The sequence below is a fragment of the Bos taurus genome, chromosome 7 (genome assembly GCF_002263795.3).
Source record: "Bos taurus isolate L1 Dominette 01449 registration number 42190680 breed Hereford chromosome 7, ARS-UCD2.0, whole genome shotgun sequence".
In the NCBI taxonomy this organism is placed as follows: Eukaryota; Metazoa; Chordata; class Mammalia; order Artiodactyla; family Bovidae; genus Bos; species Bos taurus.
Genome location: NC_037334.1, coordinates 14,524,036 through 14,539,688, shown reverse-complemented (window position 1 = coordinate 14,539,688; position 15,653 = coordinate 14,524,036). Strand labels below are relative to the sequence as shown.

The window sequence follows — 15,653 nt, the reverse complement described above, 5'->3', positions numbered from 1 at the left end:
CCATGGCAGTGAAAGCTCCAAATTCTAACCATTAGGCCACCAGGGAACTCATCTTGTGAAGTCTTAAGGAAGTATCTGACACACAGTGTAAGAACCCAGAAATCGTCAAATACCCATGAGGGCTCTTGAGAGGATGGTGTTTCTCCCAGTCACCTCTTTTCTGGATGTGTGGCTTTTGCTGACTTCTTCATCCTGACTTTTATCAATCCAAACGTTGACTTGGCCCTGCCTCCTTTTAGTTCCTCTCTCAAACATCTTTAACTCAAGAATGCATATAATGGGCTTCCCTGGTGGTCCAGTGGTTAAGAATCTGCCTTGCAATGTAGGGGACGCAGGTTCAATTCCTGGTGCAGGAAAATCCCACATGCTGCAGAGCAACTAAGCCCACGCACCACAATTACTGAGCCTGTGCTCTAGAACCCGAGAGCTGCAACTATTGAAGCCCACGAACCTAGGGCCTGTGCTCCACAACAAGAAAAGACACGGCGGAGAAGTGCGTGCCCTGTAACTAGAGAGTAGCCTCCACTTGCTGCAACTAGAGAAAGTCTGCGTGCAGCAACACAGACCCACCACAGCTAAATAAAATAAATAAATAAATGCATCTTTTAAGGGAAAAAAAAAAAAGCCTATAGTGGGAACTTCCCTGGTGGTCCAGTGGTTAAGACTCCAAGCTCTTAATGGAGGGGGCTCAGGTTCCATCCTTGGTCAGGGAACTAGATTCTACATGTAGCAACCAAAATCCTGCGTGGTGCAGTTAAGACCCATCACAGCCCCCCCAGAAGAATGCATAATAGTATCACCAATGCTGTATGTTATTTTCGTCTTCCTGGGCACACATAATTGAGATCACATCTCGCAGCTCCCCTTGTAGTCAGGTTGGGGACAATTGGGTCTTGGCCAATAGGATGTGTGTAGCCATAAAATAGCCCACATAGCCCTCCTTGCTCTTTCTCTCCATTCCATGAAGATCTTGGAGATCATGTGTGTCAGATGAGAGTATCAGATGCGGAACTAGAAAGACTGCTTCCATTAGTTATTACAGCTGACCCTTGAACCAAGGCTGGGTTTAGGAAAACCAACCCCTGAATAGTCAAAAATCTGCACATAACTTTATAGTCAGACCTCTGCATCCATGATTACGAATCCATGGGTTCAACCAATCTCAGATCATTATAGTACTATGTGAGCATGCTAAGTCGCTTCAATCGTGTCCAACTCTTTGTGACCCCATGGACTGTAGTCCACCAGGCTCCTCTGTCTATGGGATTCTCCAGGCAAGAATACTCGAGTGGGTTGCTATCCCCTCCTCCAGGGGCGCTTCCTGACCCAGAGATTGAACCCACATCTCCTCTGGCTCCTGCTTTGCAGGTGGATTCTTTACCACTGAGCCACCAGCGAAGCCCATGGTACTGTATATATTTATTGGAAAAAATCTACATATAAAAGAACGTGTGAGTTCAAATTCATGTTCAAGGGTCAACTGCACTTGGAAGAATGCTGTCAGGGAGAACTCCATTAGATGTGATCAAGAAATTACTTGTTTTAAGCCCTTGAGATTTTTAAGAGTTGCTTGTTTACAGCAGCTATCATTAATTATCCTAACACAGTGAATAAATCCAACTTTTACCAAAGGTCAGCATGTAAGCATGTGTGCAAACCAGGAGGTCTCACTGCAGGAAAATCAAGCTAAAATTTATTGTTGAATATCATTATCTTCAAATGTGTCCACCACTGTGAATCTGTCACTGGAGGTGTGCTTTCCCAAGCCCAGATTTCCTACCATTCTCCCGCCCCTACCATCTTTCCCTCCCTGATAGCTCTCCTTGCCTGCGTCTTCACTCCCTTCCTCTAAGTCTTTCTGCTCTTTTTTTTTTTTTTTTAATTTTTGGCCACGCAGTGCGGCTTGTAAGATCTTAGTGCCCTGACCAGGGATCGAAACCACACCCCCTGCAGTAGAAGCAGAGAGCCCTAAATGACTGGAGCACCAAGGAATTCGCTGGATCAAACTTATCTTGCTAGATCGAATTTATCTCACTTTCTTATGAAGAGCAATCCCCTCAACCCTTCGTTCAGACCCTGTCTCCATGCCCACATGATCCATGATTAGTTCAACTCACAGTATTAATAATGATAATAAAGACCATCGATTGGCTCCATGCCAGACACTGTTCATCAAATGTCTTTCCTGAATGCTTTTATTTATTTCTCATCACCACCTTTGAGGAAGGTTCTGTTGTGCTCAGTCACTCCAGTTGTGTCAGACTCTTTGCAATCCTATGGACTGTAGCTTGCCTGGCTCCTCCGTCCATGAAATTCTCTAGGCAAGAATACTGGAGTGGTTAGCCATTCCCTTCTCCAGAGGATGCCACTTGGTTCTCTTACTACCTCCTTTTTGCAGATAAGTGAGCTAAGAAACAGAGGTAGAGAGTAACTTGCCCAGAGTCTACAGCTAAAGATTTTGCTAAACAAAAAGGCATCTTCTCCCTAAAGGGAATTATTTCCAACATAATCTTAAAAATTATACCCAATAACACCCCAGGGTTTGAATGCAGGTCAGCCAGCATCTGCTTTGGCAACTCCAATCCCATGCTGGTACAGGTATTTTGGAGGGGAGGACCAATTAATAGTGTAATGAGGACTCTTTAATTAGGTAAAAGCTCATTAAAGAATTAGAAATCTGCCCTGCTAAATTAAAGGGTAATTGACAAAGATGTAAGGAGGGAATTCTAGGCCTGGCTCGCCTCTGCTCTGTGTATTTACTCAGCATCATCACCAGCACCCAGGCGGCTGCTAGGAAACCCCCAGCTGATTTGCATATTCAGCAGCCATAATTAATCACACCGCTAGTGCTTCTTGAGCAATTACTCTCGAGGTGGTGGTGGTGGGGGGGCGGGCATGGGACGGCCAGCGGGGAGGCCTGCCTGTGGCTTTAGACAGGGCTGTAGAGGGTGGCTGGAGCAGGGTAATTTACACATACTCCCTGACAACATTGACAGAGATACAAACGATGACATACACAGACCAAGGGCAGGTGGAATCAGACCCGCATCTTGTCACCTCCTCCCCTCCCCCTCTGCCACCAACAGCTGCAAGTCTGGACCCACAAGCAGACTCAGAGAGGCAGACCTGCCTCACACACACCCCTACATCCTTGGCCAGAGGCAGATATGGTGACATGCATAACAGGCCACACACACAGTTGTGTCTGGATGCACACCCAGAGCCCCCCAGACAACTGTGTTCACAAACCCACACTCAGAGACGGAGCCACCTCTGGAGGGAGATCCTCATTGTCACACAGAGAAGTACCACATCCTGGGGCCTGGCAGATGCTAAATACACAGACGGACACACAACCCCACACACAGAGATGTGCCACCAACACAAAAGCCACAGATGTGGGTCCAGGTAAACTCCGTCATGGTTGTTTCAGAGACAACCCTTGCTCTGCCCACACGTTCATTCACTCAATCAATCCACCAATTTTTAAAAAAATATTTATTTATTTGGCTGCACTAGGTCCTAGCTGCAGCATGCAGGATCTTTCATTGCTGCTGCTGCTGCTAAGTCGCGTCAGTCGTGTCCGACTCTGTGCGACCCCATAGACAGCAGCCTACCAGGCTCCCCCGTCCCCGGGATTCTCCAGGCAAGAACACTGGAGTGGGTTGCCATTTCCTTCTCCCACGCATGAAAGTGAAAAGTGAAAGTGAAGTCGCTCAGTCATGTCCGACTCTTAGTGACCCCATGGACTGCAGCCCACCAGGCTCCTCCGTCCATGGGATTTTCCAGGCAAGAGTACTGGAGTGGGGTGCCATTGCTTTCTCTGTCTTTCTTTGCAGGGATCCACAGTTTCTAGCTGTGGCATGGGCGACTCAGTAGTTGTGATGCACGGGCTTAGTTGCCCTGTGGCATGTGGGATCCTAGTTGCCTGACCAGGGACTGAATCCACGTTGTCCCCTGCTTTGCAAGATGGATTCTTAACCACTGGACCACCAGGGAAGTCCCAACAAATCTGTATTTAGTACCTATCATGTGCCAGGCTGTGTTTTAGGCCCCAGGGACCCAGCAGTGAACAAAACAAAGATTCTCTGCCCTCGTGGAGTTAACACTCTAGTGGGGCTGACAGGCAGTAAGCAGATATATATGTATATGATATGTCAGGTGGCACTATGAAAATAAGGCAGGGAGGAGGACTAGAGGGGTGTTCTTTAAGACAGGGTAGTCAGGGAAGTCTTCCTGGAGAAGATTTCTTTGAAGTGGAGGCTCATACAGAGAGACAGAGAGGGAGCCAAGCAACACCTCACACAGCCAGGCCCAGAGGCCGTGAACCGCTCAGAACCATGCGGATCCCCACCTGGTCACGCAAAGAGGTCCCGACCCTACAAGAGCAGACGTGTGGCCTCCCATGCTCAGTGTCCCAGACGTATCAGAACTTCCTTTCGAGGAGACGGGCCTGGACCCTGAAGATGACTGTGTAGCACAGGAGAGATGGGAGGCTGAGCAGACAAAAGACCAGATTGACATCAAGAGATTGTCTTGTCCCTCTGTGATGCTGGTCTCATCTCCCTTATATACGCTTTTCCTCCCTCGCTATATTTATTTTACAGTATTTTTGTGTTGAAAAACTACATAACATAAAATTTACCATGTACCATTTTTAACTGTACAGATCAGTAGTGTTAAGCATGTTCACACTGCTGGGCAACAACTTTTTCATCTTGCAAAGCTGAAAACCTGTTCTCATTAAACGACTCTTCATTCCTCCCCACCTCAAACCCTGGTGCTCCCCTTTAATTTTGTTTATTTGTTTGTTTATGGCTGGGCTGGGTCTTGGTTGCTGTGCATAGGCTTTCTCTAGTTGCAGCGATGAGGGGCTACTCTTGAGTTGTGGTGCGAGGGCTTCTTTTGTTGTGGAGCACAGGCCCTAGGATGCCTGGGCTCAGTGGTTGTGGCACACGGGCTGAGTCGCCCCATGGCATGTGGAATCTTCCTGGATTAGGGAACGAACCTGTGTCCTCTGCATTGGCAGGTGAATTCTTAAGCACTGCGTTACCTGGAAAGTCCTGTCCCTAGGAATTTGACTTCTCTAGGGACTTCGTATAAGTAGAATCATGCAATATCTGTCTTTTTGTGACTGGCTTATTTCACTTAGCATAATATCCTCAAGGTTCATCTGTGTCATAGCATGTGTCAGAATTTCCTTGCTTTTTCAGGGTGAGTAATAAGCCATTGGATGGTTGGCCCACATTTTGTTTATCCATTCATCTGTTGATGGACACTTGCATTGCTTCCAGATCTTGGCTACTGTAAATAATGCTGCTATAAATACAAAAGTGCAAGTATCTCTTTGAGACCCTGCTTTTGATTCTTTTGGATCTATACCCAGAAGTGGAATTGCTGGATCGGGTATTATTTCTTTTTAGAAGTTGTTTTCATTCAGACACACATTATGTACAATAAAATGCATTGATCGTAAGTGTTCTTGTGGAGGAATTTTGACAATTGTCTACACACCCTAAACAACACGTAGACTGTTTCCAGCACCCAGAAAATTCCTCACGTCCTTTCCCATGCCCCTCCAGACACACCCTCTTCTCAGATCCATTCCATGTGTGACAAAACCTGTGAATGAAACATGGAAGTTGTACAGAGGCCGTGTGGCATAATGTTTAGAGCCAAGTCACGTGGTGCAAGTGTCAGATCCTTTGCTATAACAGATGTGACCTTCACCATACCGAGTCTCAGTGTCCAGAGCTGTAAAATGGGGTGAATAATAGCCCTACAGCATCAGATTTGTGCAAGGATTGAATTAATTAATAGAGATCACACACTTAGAACAATGTCTGCCATGAGGTAAATGCTATACAAATGTTGTATTTAAGTGTTGCATATATAAAAATATGCATATATATGCAACACTTAAATGCAACATATATATCCACATATGGAGAGAGAAAAAGAGAGAAATTTTATAATGAACACTCATATGCCTACCACCCAACCGAAGAATAAAGCATCACAACCACAATTGAGATCCGTGGGTTGGGAAGGAGCAGGGCATGGCATCCCACTCCAATATTCTTGCCTGGAGAATCCTGTGGACAGAGGAGCCTGGAGGGATACAGTCCATAGGGTAGCAAAGAATTAGACATGACTTAGCACGCACGCACACAAGAGTATATTTCCACCATGGCATTTCTCTTCCTTCTCCACCAAGGGTAGATGAATTTCAGTGAAAAATATGGGTTTAATTGTGGTTGAAAGTACATACTATAAAATTTAAACCATTTACCCATTTTAAATGTCCGGTTCAGTGCCCCATAGTTGAGCCATCATCTCCACCATTCGCTTTCAGAACTTTTTCATCTTCCCCAGCTGAAACTCTGTCCCCATAAAACCCTAACTCCCTATTTTTTCCTTTCCCTAGGTTGTGGGAATTTTTGACCTCATTATTTCTCCATGTTTACCTCATACAGGAAGTTGTATCCAGGGGTGATGCACAACATGATTTGGCAAGTTCCTAAACTGTCTCACATGGGTACGATATTGAACATGCTCTTTTGCGACTTGCTTTGTTAGCTCAGCCAGAGAATTTTTTTTCCGTCTTCTCCATGTAGACACAAGTAATTCTAATCTTGTCTTTTTAATTGCTTTGAAAAGGTTTACTTCAACAGAGTTAGCTGTTTTCTTACTCATAAACTTTTAGGTGTTTCCCATTTTGTTCCTCTGCAAACATCCGGGCATGTGTGCACATGGCTAAGTGTATCCAGGCCGTGCGTGCTAAGTCGCTTCAGTCGTGTCTGACTCTTTGCAACTCTATGGACCGTTGCCGGCCAGGCTCTTCCATCCATGGGATTCTCCAGGCAAGAATGAATACTGGAGTAGGGTTGCCATGCCCTCCTCCAGGGGATCTTCCTCTTCTAGGGTGTATACACACAGAAGTCGCTCAGTCGTGTCCGACTCTTTGTGACCCCATGGATTGTAGCCCACCAGGCTCCTCGGTCCATGGGACTTTCCAGGCATGAATACTAGAGTGGGTTGCTGTTTCCTATAAATATATAATAAAACAGGAAATTCTGGGTCAGGGAGACAGTACATGTTCATCTATCCTGAGTATGATCTTCATGCTGGTTGTCCAAACTTCACTGTGTACCTTTCAGCTCACCACCCTCCAGAGGCTCCCTGTAGGCCCTGAGACAAAGTCCAAGTTCTTCTACCTGCCTCTCTGGTCTCACTTGTCACCGTACCTCACCAAAAGACATAGCCTCCTGCACCCCATGGCCTCACGTCCTTTGCACCTGCACTTCTTTCTGCCCAACACACCCTGTCAGCTCTTATTCAACCTTCCGGTTGCAACTCTGGTGTCACTCTCTGATGCTGACATTCTCAGTCAGCAAACCCTGCCCCACTCCTAACTCTCAATTATTTGAAAATGGGGTTGCCTCAAATCCAGTGCAGGCTGGGCCCAGATTGAGCACCCGGTCTCTGCTGCTGGCTAAATGGAGGAGTCCTTGCATCTGCCTTGGGGCTGGGGCGGCAGCTGCAGAGACACCTGGGCTCCAATCCCAGTTCCACTGTTTCCTGGCTGTGTGACCTCAGGCAAGTGTCTTAACTTGCCTGAGCCCCTCACGCTCCTCTTCTGTGAAACCCTTCCCAGGGCTGTTGCAGGGGTTCAAATGAGCCCCAGCGGACCTGGCTCAGGATAGACCACTCTTGATAGGACCTGCTGTGGTTCAGAGCCAAGTTCCAGCCCCACAACCTTGGACTAGGGCTTCACTCCTTCCTGGCTTGGCAGGGCTGGAAAGCAGTGCTGGGTCTCCTTGTCCCGCCAACTCAACCCTCAATTCCCAAGCCTTTAATGGGAACCATATGCGCTGGACGCCTGCCCACCCACCCGCCTGCCCTTCTCCGCCTCCTCCCCCAGAGAGGCCTCCTGAGTCATCTGGTCCACCTCCCCTCTCCCAGCTTCTCACAGCCTCATTCCCACGCTGCCCTGGCCTGGGGTTCGCGTGTCCAGGATGTCTGTTGTCGTGTCATGGGTCCCTGTGGGTCTGTATGTGTGTCTGAGCTGTCTGTCTGAACTGTTTGTGCGTGTGACTGTGTCTGAATTATGGGTCTGTAGGTTGGCTTTAAACAAACAATGTGCCTCTTTTTGTGTGTCCTTGTCTTGCGTGTAGTCTATCTGTCATGTTTTGTGTGATTGTCTTGTGGGTTTGTGCATGTCACTGTATTTTTAAAAAATGTTTATTTATTTATTTGGCTTAGTTGTGGCATGCAAACTTATAGTTGCAGCATATGGGATCTAGTTCCCTGACTAGGGATCAAACCTAGGCCCCTTGTATTGGGAGTGCACTTAGCCACTGGACCACCAAGAAGTCCCGCATGTTAATGTAGTAACAATCTGTTTTACAAATCTCTACGTGTGTGAATCTGTGTTCTTGAGCTGTGTGCCGGAACTGTGAGGTTTGTGTATTTTTTGTGTTTGGGGTCTGTGTGTGCGTTGGGTCAACTGTGTGAGTGCTGGTTCCTGGGTAACTGGCTGGTTCACCTCTGATGTTCTTCCTCCCCTTGATGGGTGTGTGTGTGTGTGCGTGTGTGTGTGTGTGTGTGTGTGTGTGTGTGTCAGCGGGGGTGGGGTGGTTTCTGGGGCCCTTGTGCCTGGAACACGTATCTGGCTGTATGTTGATTGTGGTTGTGTGTACTTGTTCTGGGTGACACTGTTTGTCTGAGCATGGCGTTGTGCCTGGACCACTTATGGGGGTGTAGTGTCCCTGGGTGACCGTATGCTCATGTTGTGTGCTTCTGTGTCAGTTGACTTGAGGTCAGTCCTATGCAACTGGAGCACAAATTCCTATTTTCATGTGGTCATTCAGTGTGTATGTGTGTGTGTGTGTGTGTGTGTGATACCTGGAGAGGAGGGATTTCCTGGGGTGGCTACAGTCCCACTCTGAGAAAGGTCCACAAGAAGGAAAGAATGGGGCTGGACGGTGGGGACAGTCTGTGGGGAACCCCAAGCTCAAGGGCTCAACCTTGGAGCCTTTACCAGGACATGGAAAGAGAGCTGGGCTCCATTCTGGGTGAGGAATGGGAGGGGCAGGATTGGGAGCCCTGGACTGGAAGGACCCTGGAATGATCGCCATGGAGATGCAGAAGCTGGGGAAGGGAAGAGATGATGCTCAGCTCACCTGGGATAGATCAGGTCTTTTGGAAGCCACGTGACACTGGAGGAGCTGGCCCAGATATCCCCAGCAACCACAGCATTAAGAGCCTTGTGGATTTCTCTGGTGGTCTAGTGGTTAAGAATCCTTCTGCCAATGCAGGGCACACGGGTTCCATCCCTGGTCTGGGAAGATCCCCTATGCTGTGGGGCAACTCAACTCATGTGCCACAACTATTGAGCCCACACACCCTAGAGCCTGTGCTCTGCAACAAGAGAAGCCACTGCAATGAAGGGCAGCCCACGGTCTCCAAAATTAGAGAAAGACTGCACGCAGCAATGAAGACCCAGTGCAGCTAAAACTAAATAAATAAAATTTAAAAAATAAAGAATCTCGTGTATGGAATTGCACATGAATCAAATTACGGTCTTAAGCTCTGCTATACACCCTCTGTGGCCTTGCTCAAGTGTCTTAAGTTCTCTGAGCCTCAATTTCTCCATCTGAAAAATGGGACCAAGGCAGATGATGTCAGTCCCCTGCCTGTATACCCCTTGCCCTCATGGGTTCCTGTGCACATTTCAGCCTCAGGGATGTCTCGGCTCACATGCTGGCCAGACCATAAATGCTGAGGAGCTGACACTTCTGGGAGCAGCCCTTCCCCAGTGACACATGGGACTTGGAGAATAAAAACCCACCTCCCTCACCCTCCTGTGGGACAATTATGAAGGGCAGCCAGCATCTACATACTCTCCCAGGGGCCTCCAGGAGGACTGACCCTCAGTTGTCGAATCAGAATAACAGGAAAGGAAAGATGCAGAACAAATAACCCAATACAAAAGTACGGAGGTCAGTAGGTTGACTTTGCATCAGACAGAACTAGGTTTGAATCCTGTGTCTGCTATCTATAGCTGGGCAGCCTTGGCCAAGTTACCTAGCCTCTCTGAGCCTCAGACTTTTCAATCTTAAAATGGGGATAATAATTTCTACCTCAAGGGTTGTTGGAGGAATTCAAAGAAGCAATGGAAAAGACTTCACCTGGTGTTGAGTCCTAAGTGGGAGCTCGATGAGTGGGACGGTTGTTATTAAAGAGATGTAGGAAATTCCCTGGTGGTTCAGTGGTTAAAACTCCACACTTCCACAGCAGGGGGAATGGGGCTGTCCCCCTGTGAAGCATGGCCAAAAAAAATAAAAAATAAAAGAGATGTAGACCTGAGTGGATAGTCTCACATAGCCTGGGGTATTAGGGCTTTGTGAATGATGAGGTTTTCTCCATACAAATAAGAGGAATGCATGTTCCAAGCACATGTCAATCAGGGATTAGCTGTGGGAAATAAGGCCCCAAATCAGGGAACTTTGTGCTTCCAGGAGCTTCTGCCTCTATTATTCACAGGAAGGTGGAGAATAACACACTGGGAACCACTGACTTCAAGAATGCACCATAATGCGTATATAAAATCTAGTCCAGCCATATATTGGAATATTGAGTGCTAAGTTGCTTTGGTTGTGTCCAACTCTTTGTGACCCTATGGACTGTAGCCCTCCAGGCTCCTCTGTCCATGGGGCTTCTCCAGGCAAGAATACTGGAGTGGGTTGCCATGCATTCCCCCAGGGGATCTTCCCCACCAAGGGATCGAACCCACATCTCTTTGTCTCCTGCATTGACAGGCAGGTTCTTTACCACTGTCGCCACCTGGGGAGCCCATGATGAAATATTATTCAGCCATAAAAAGGAATAAAGTTCTCACACTTGCTATACCGTGGATGAACCTCGAAAACATGCTCAGTGAAGAGGCCAGACAAAAAAGGACAAATAATGTATGATTCTACTTATATAGAATATCTAAAATTTTGGGAAGATGAAAAAGTTCTAAAAACAGTTTCATGGGGGAGTGATAAATTGGGAGATTGGGATTAATATATACACACTATTATATATAAAACAGATAACTAATAAGGACCTACTCTATAGCACAGGGAACTTATTCAGTACTCTGTAATGACTGATATGGGGATAGAATACAAAAAAGAGTGGATAAGTGTATATGTATAATTGATTCACTGTGCAGTACACCTGAAACTAATACAACATTGTGAATCAACTATACTCCAATAAAAATGAATTGAAAATAAATAAATAAAAACTAAAAATTGAAAAAAAAGTTGACAGTTTCACAACACTACAGAGGTAATTAATACCACTGAATTGTACCCTTAAAAATGGTTTAAATGGCAAATTCTATGATACATGTATTTTACTACAACTTAAAAAAATTAATACGGCAATATACCAAACCCCACTGAATTGTACATTTTAAAGAGCAAATTATATGGCATGTGAATTATATCTCAATAAAACTTAAATATATATCTCTCTCTCTCCCTGGTTTTAACTTAGAGATTTGGAAGCTTCCATCATTGTCACTTGCAACTGCCTCTCAACAAAAGTGAGCAACACTGGTGACTGTAGACAGTAGCATTCCTGAAGGAAAACCTAGTGTCTCTACAACTGTGCTTGCTAGACATCACTGCAACACAATAGAAAGATGACCTCCACCCACCTTCAGTCACTTCCCCCACCCACATCTCATGCTTCTAATTGATGGAATCTCATTGCCATACAGAAATCTAGCTGCAAGGGAGTCTGGCAAACATAGTTTTTAGCTTTGCAGCTTCTGTAGTATAGGAAGGGACACTAGGGGCTTGGGATGGTGCTGAGACAGTTCATTGTCTCTTGGTTTTGATACATAGAATTTTTTCCCTCTTTCAATGGTAAAAGTTTCATATCCTCCACCCCTACCCCCTTGTTTTCTATCCAATATAGTTTAAATGAGGCTAACTCCTCTTTCTGGCTCTGGAGGGGTGATCTATGAACCAGGTCTGGTCAAGCTACACAATCAAGTGTAATTGAAATTACACTTGAAATATGATTGGCTCAGAGATAGGCACATAACTTGAGATGGGTCAATGAGAGTCATTATTTTGCAAGCTCTCTTTTTGCTAAAGCTGCTGAGCTTGGAAGATGAAAGGTTCTGGGAAGTATCTATGTCATCTCCTGGCTAAAAGAGATCCCTTATAGAGAATAGGGATTAAAAAGCAGAGACATCACTTTGCTGACAAAGAGCTGTTTAGTTAAAGCCACTCTAGTGCTTTTGCCTGGAGAATCCCAGGGACAAGGGAGCCTGGTGGGCTGCCATCTATGGGGTCACACAGAGTCGGACCCGACTGAAGTGACTTAGCATGGTTCTTCTAGTAGTCATGTATGGATGTGAGAGTTGGACTATAAAGAAAGCTGAGTGCCAAAGAATTGATGCATTCAAACTGTGGTACTGGAGAAGGCTCTTGAGAGTCCCTTGGACAGCGAGGATATCCAACCAGTAAATCCTAAAGGAAATCAGTCCTGAATATTCATTGGAAGGACTGATGCTGAAGGTGAAGTTTCAATACTTTGGCCACCTGATGCAAAGAGCCAACTAATTGAAAAAGACCCTGATGGTGAGAAAGATTGAGGGCAGGAGGAGAAGGGAGCAACAGAGGATGAGATGGTTGGATGGCATCACTGACTCAGTGGACAGGAGTTTGAACAGACTCTGGGAGATAGTGAAGGACAGGGGTGCCTGATGTGCTGCAGTCCAGGGGATCACAAAGAGTCAGACATGACTGAGTGACTGAACAACAACAACAACATAGAGAATAGTAGATGATAAACGGGGAGAGACAGGATTCTGATGATAGGACAGAATCCCTGGATCCAGCCATGCTTGCATTCCATTACCTCTGGATTTTTTTTTTTTTCAGTTTTGTGAGATAACAGATAGTCTTTACTGTTTAAGACAGTTCAAGTGGCTACTTGCTATCAAAGGAGCACTGAATAATATATGGTGGGATTAGCAAGAGCAAAGACATGGGTAGACATGCATGGCTTAGGTTCATTTACTCGTTAAATTATTCTTGATCATCTTCTTCATGTCACGCCCTGTGCAGAGTAAAGGAAAACAAAGGCCTGGACTGTTTCTCCCTCTAGCTGGAGACATAGAGGGGTCATAGATGAGTAAAGCCAATGGATACTCAAGCACCAATTAAGAAAACCCAGTGACACCTGATGAGAGTTGGCAGAGGGATCCACTGCTCTTCTACCCTACCTCTGCACACTGTGGAGAGCCAACTGCCAGTGCCAGACATCAAGCCACCTGGCCCAAGAGTTTTGTTGTACAAGGTCCTTGAGAAGCTGATCTCTTTTCAGTGCTGGTGCTCAGTTCTGACCACGACACTAACCACAGAGGAAGGCAGACACCATGCTCATCATAGCATTGACCATGATGCTGATCTCAAAGCTGACAACTGTACAACCAGGACACTGAGCATGACACTGACCACAGTAAAACCTGATCATGATTTTGATGGTAGCATGGCCAGGGCACTGTCCAAAGCTAGGTCAGAACCCTGACCACAGCATGACCAGGTCAGTGATTGTGACTCTGAGCACAACACGGCCAGGAAGCTGACCACCACACTGACCACAGCACAGTTAAGACCTGTAGAGACCACAGTACTGACTGCAGTGCTGACCCCAGTAGAACCAGGATGCTGATGGCAGCACAGATCACAGTTTAACAGGACACTGACTACAGCATGATCAGGACACTGAACTTGGCCACCGACCACAGCTGTTGAATGTATTGGTCAGGGTCCAGTCAGAAAAACAGAGCTCACACCAGATAGTTCAATAGCAAGAATTTAATATGGGGATTTAGTCATAGAGATGGCAGTTAAGCTTTAAAAGTAAATACGAGGAAGTGAATCTACTCAGGAGTAGCAAGCTACCACCTCCAAGGGCTGAAGCAGCAGAGGGGGGAGGGGGTTACCCTGGTAACCCTGGTAACGGCCACCTGGCAGGAGCTGAATGAACCGTGGTGAGGACTCCCAACGGTGCTGATGTCCAAACTGACAACGTACTATCAGGACACTGAGTATGACCCTGACCGCAGTATGACCTGATCATAATTTTAATATAGCCTTCAATGTAGTAATACCCTCCGGGCATTGATTGCTGGCTAGGTACTCTCTTTATTCATGAGTCACAAAGTCCCCAACAACTCAAGAGGAAACAGTTCTCCCAAGAGAAGGAAAGCTCTTTGCCTGGCATTGCATGACCGAGAAGGGACAGACCAGGGTGGAACCCAGGCCATATCATATAACAAGCTCTTTCTCCTTGCTTTGACAAAAACACCCATAACTTGTTATCTGTCCCACACAGTAGGATCAGTAAAATTCCATGCTTCCCCATTCCCAATATTTATGATCGATTCCTCTATAACCTGACTGGCCTGCTTGGTCACTACCCCTCCCCCGCCAAAAAGCCACAGAGGGACTTTGGAGAAAGAAGATGATTGGGGAAGCCAAAGAGGGGGGAGGCAGAGAAAGGATGGAGGCAAGACAAGGACGCTCTTCATCTGCAAATAGCTTTGTGTGGAGGTGGCTGATTCTCTTAGGATTCTGGTCTCCAGTCTTGGGCCATTGAAATGAGAGGGAAAGACTGTCCCAGGTGTGGTGGAAAAAGGGAGACTGAGCCCGAGGACCCCTGGAGAAGGGGAGGAGGTGAAAACAAGGTGCCCACCAGCTGGTCACCCCTTTCGGCCTAGTCTAACGATCTCCCGCCCGCTGTATCTGTCTTCCTTTTTGTCTCCTTCTTCCACCCCATCCCTCGCCCCCCGTGTCATGGCCGTGACCCCTTCCTGCAAAGAAGAGTTTCACACACTCTGCCTCAGTTTCTCTGTTCACTCCTGACTTCCGTAAGCATGAGGCCTCTCAATGTCTCTTCTTTGCTGCCAGGCCTTCCTCCTACGACTCCGTCCCTGGATCCCCCTCCCACCCCTCACTGACAGCGTAGGAAATGTCCAGGGAGGGGAAACTGACAACCACGTGACGGAACCTCACTCCCTCCCCCCATCTCCATGACCACCCCCCCCCATGGCCTTGGGGTTCTGGGTCGCGTCCCCAGCTACCCTCCCCTTCTTCCTTCCATCTTCCTTCCCCCTCTTCCCCATCCCCAGACCCAGCAAGATCCGCTCCCGAAAACGAGCGGGGGGTTGGGCGGGGGGGCGGAGCCCGCAACAAAGACTCTGAGCGAGCGCGGGGGGCGGGGGTGGGGCGGGATCCCAGCCGCCGGCGAGGCGGGGGAGGCGGCGGCGGAGGGTCGCCCTGGCCGGCGGGCGGGCGGGGTCGCGCCTGGTGGCGGTCCCCGGGCCGAGGCGCCGCTAGGGCGGGCGGGGGACGGGACGCCGGGCCGGGGGCACGTCATGTGGCCGCTCGCGGTCCCGCCGCCGCCGCCGCTGCTGCTGCTGCTACTGTGTTCAGGCCTCGCCGGACAGGTAGGGGCCCGGCGGGCAGGTGCGGGCGCGGAGGGCTCCAGGAGGGGAGGGGGCTCAGGAGGTCCCGCAGAAACGGGACTGGGGGTTACATGGCTTTCCCTCCGGGGCGGTGAGGGAAGGGGGGTCG

The 15,653-nt window shown here is 47.7% G+C and overlaps 1 protein-coding gene across 1 annotated transcript in view; it reads left to right on the top strand.

The window, feature by feature from the left end:
* Nucleotides 1-15,369: 15,369 nt before the first annotated feature.
* OLFM2 (olfactomedin 2) overlaps nt 15,370-15,653 on the top strand; it is a 77,602-nt gene continuing 77,318 nt past the window's right edge. The window contains exon 1 of the mRNA NM_001434875.1: nt 15,370-15,526. Within this exon, the coding sequence (NP_001421804.1) occupies nt 15,455-15,526 (72 nt within the window). The 5' untranslated portion in view covers nt 15,370-15,454. The remainder of the gene's footprint in view (nt 15,527-15,653) is intronic.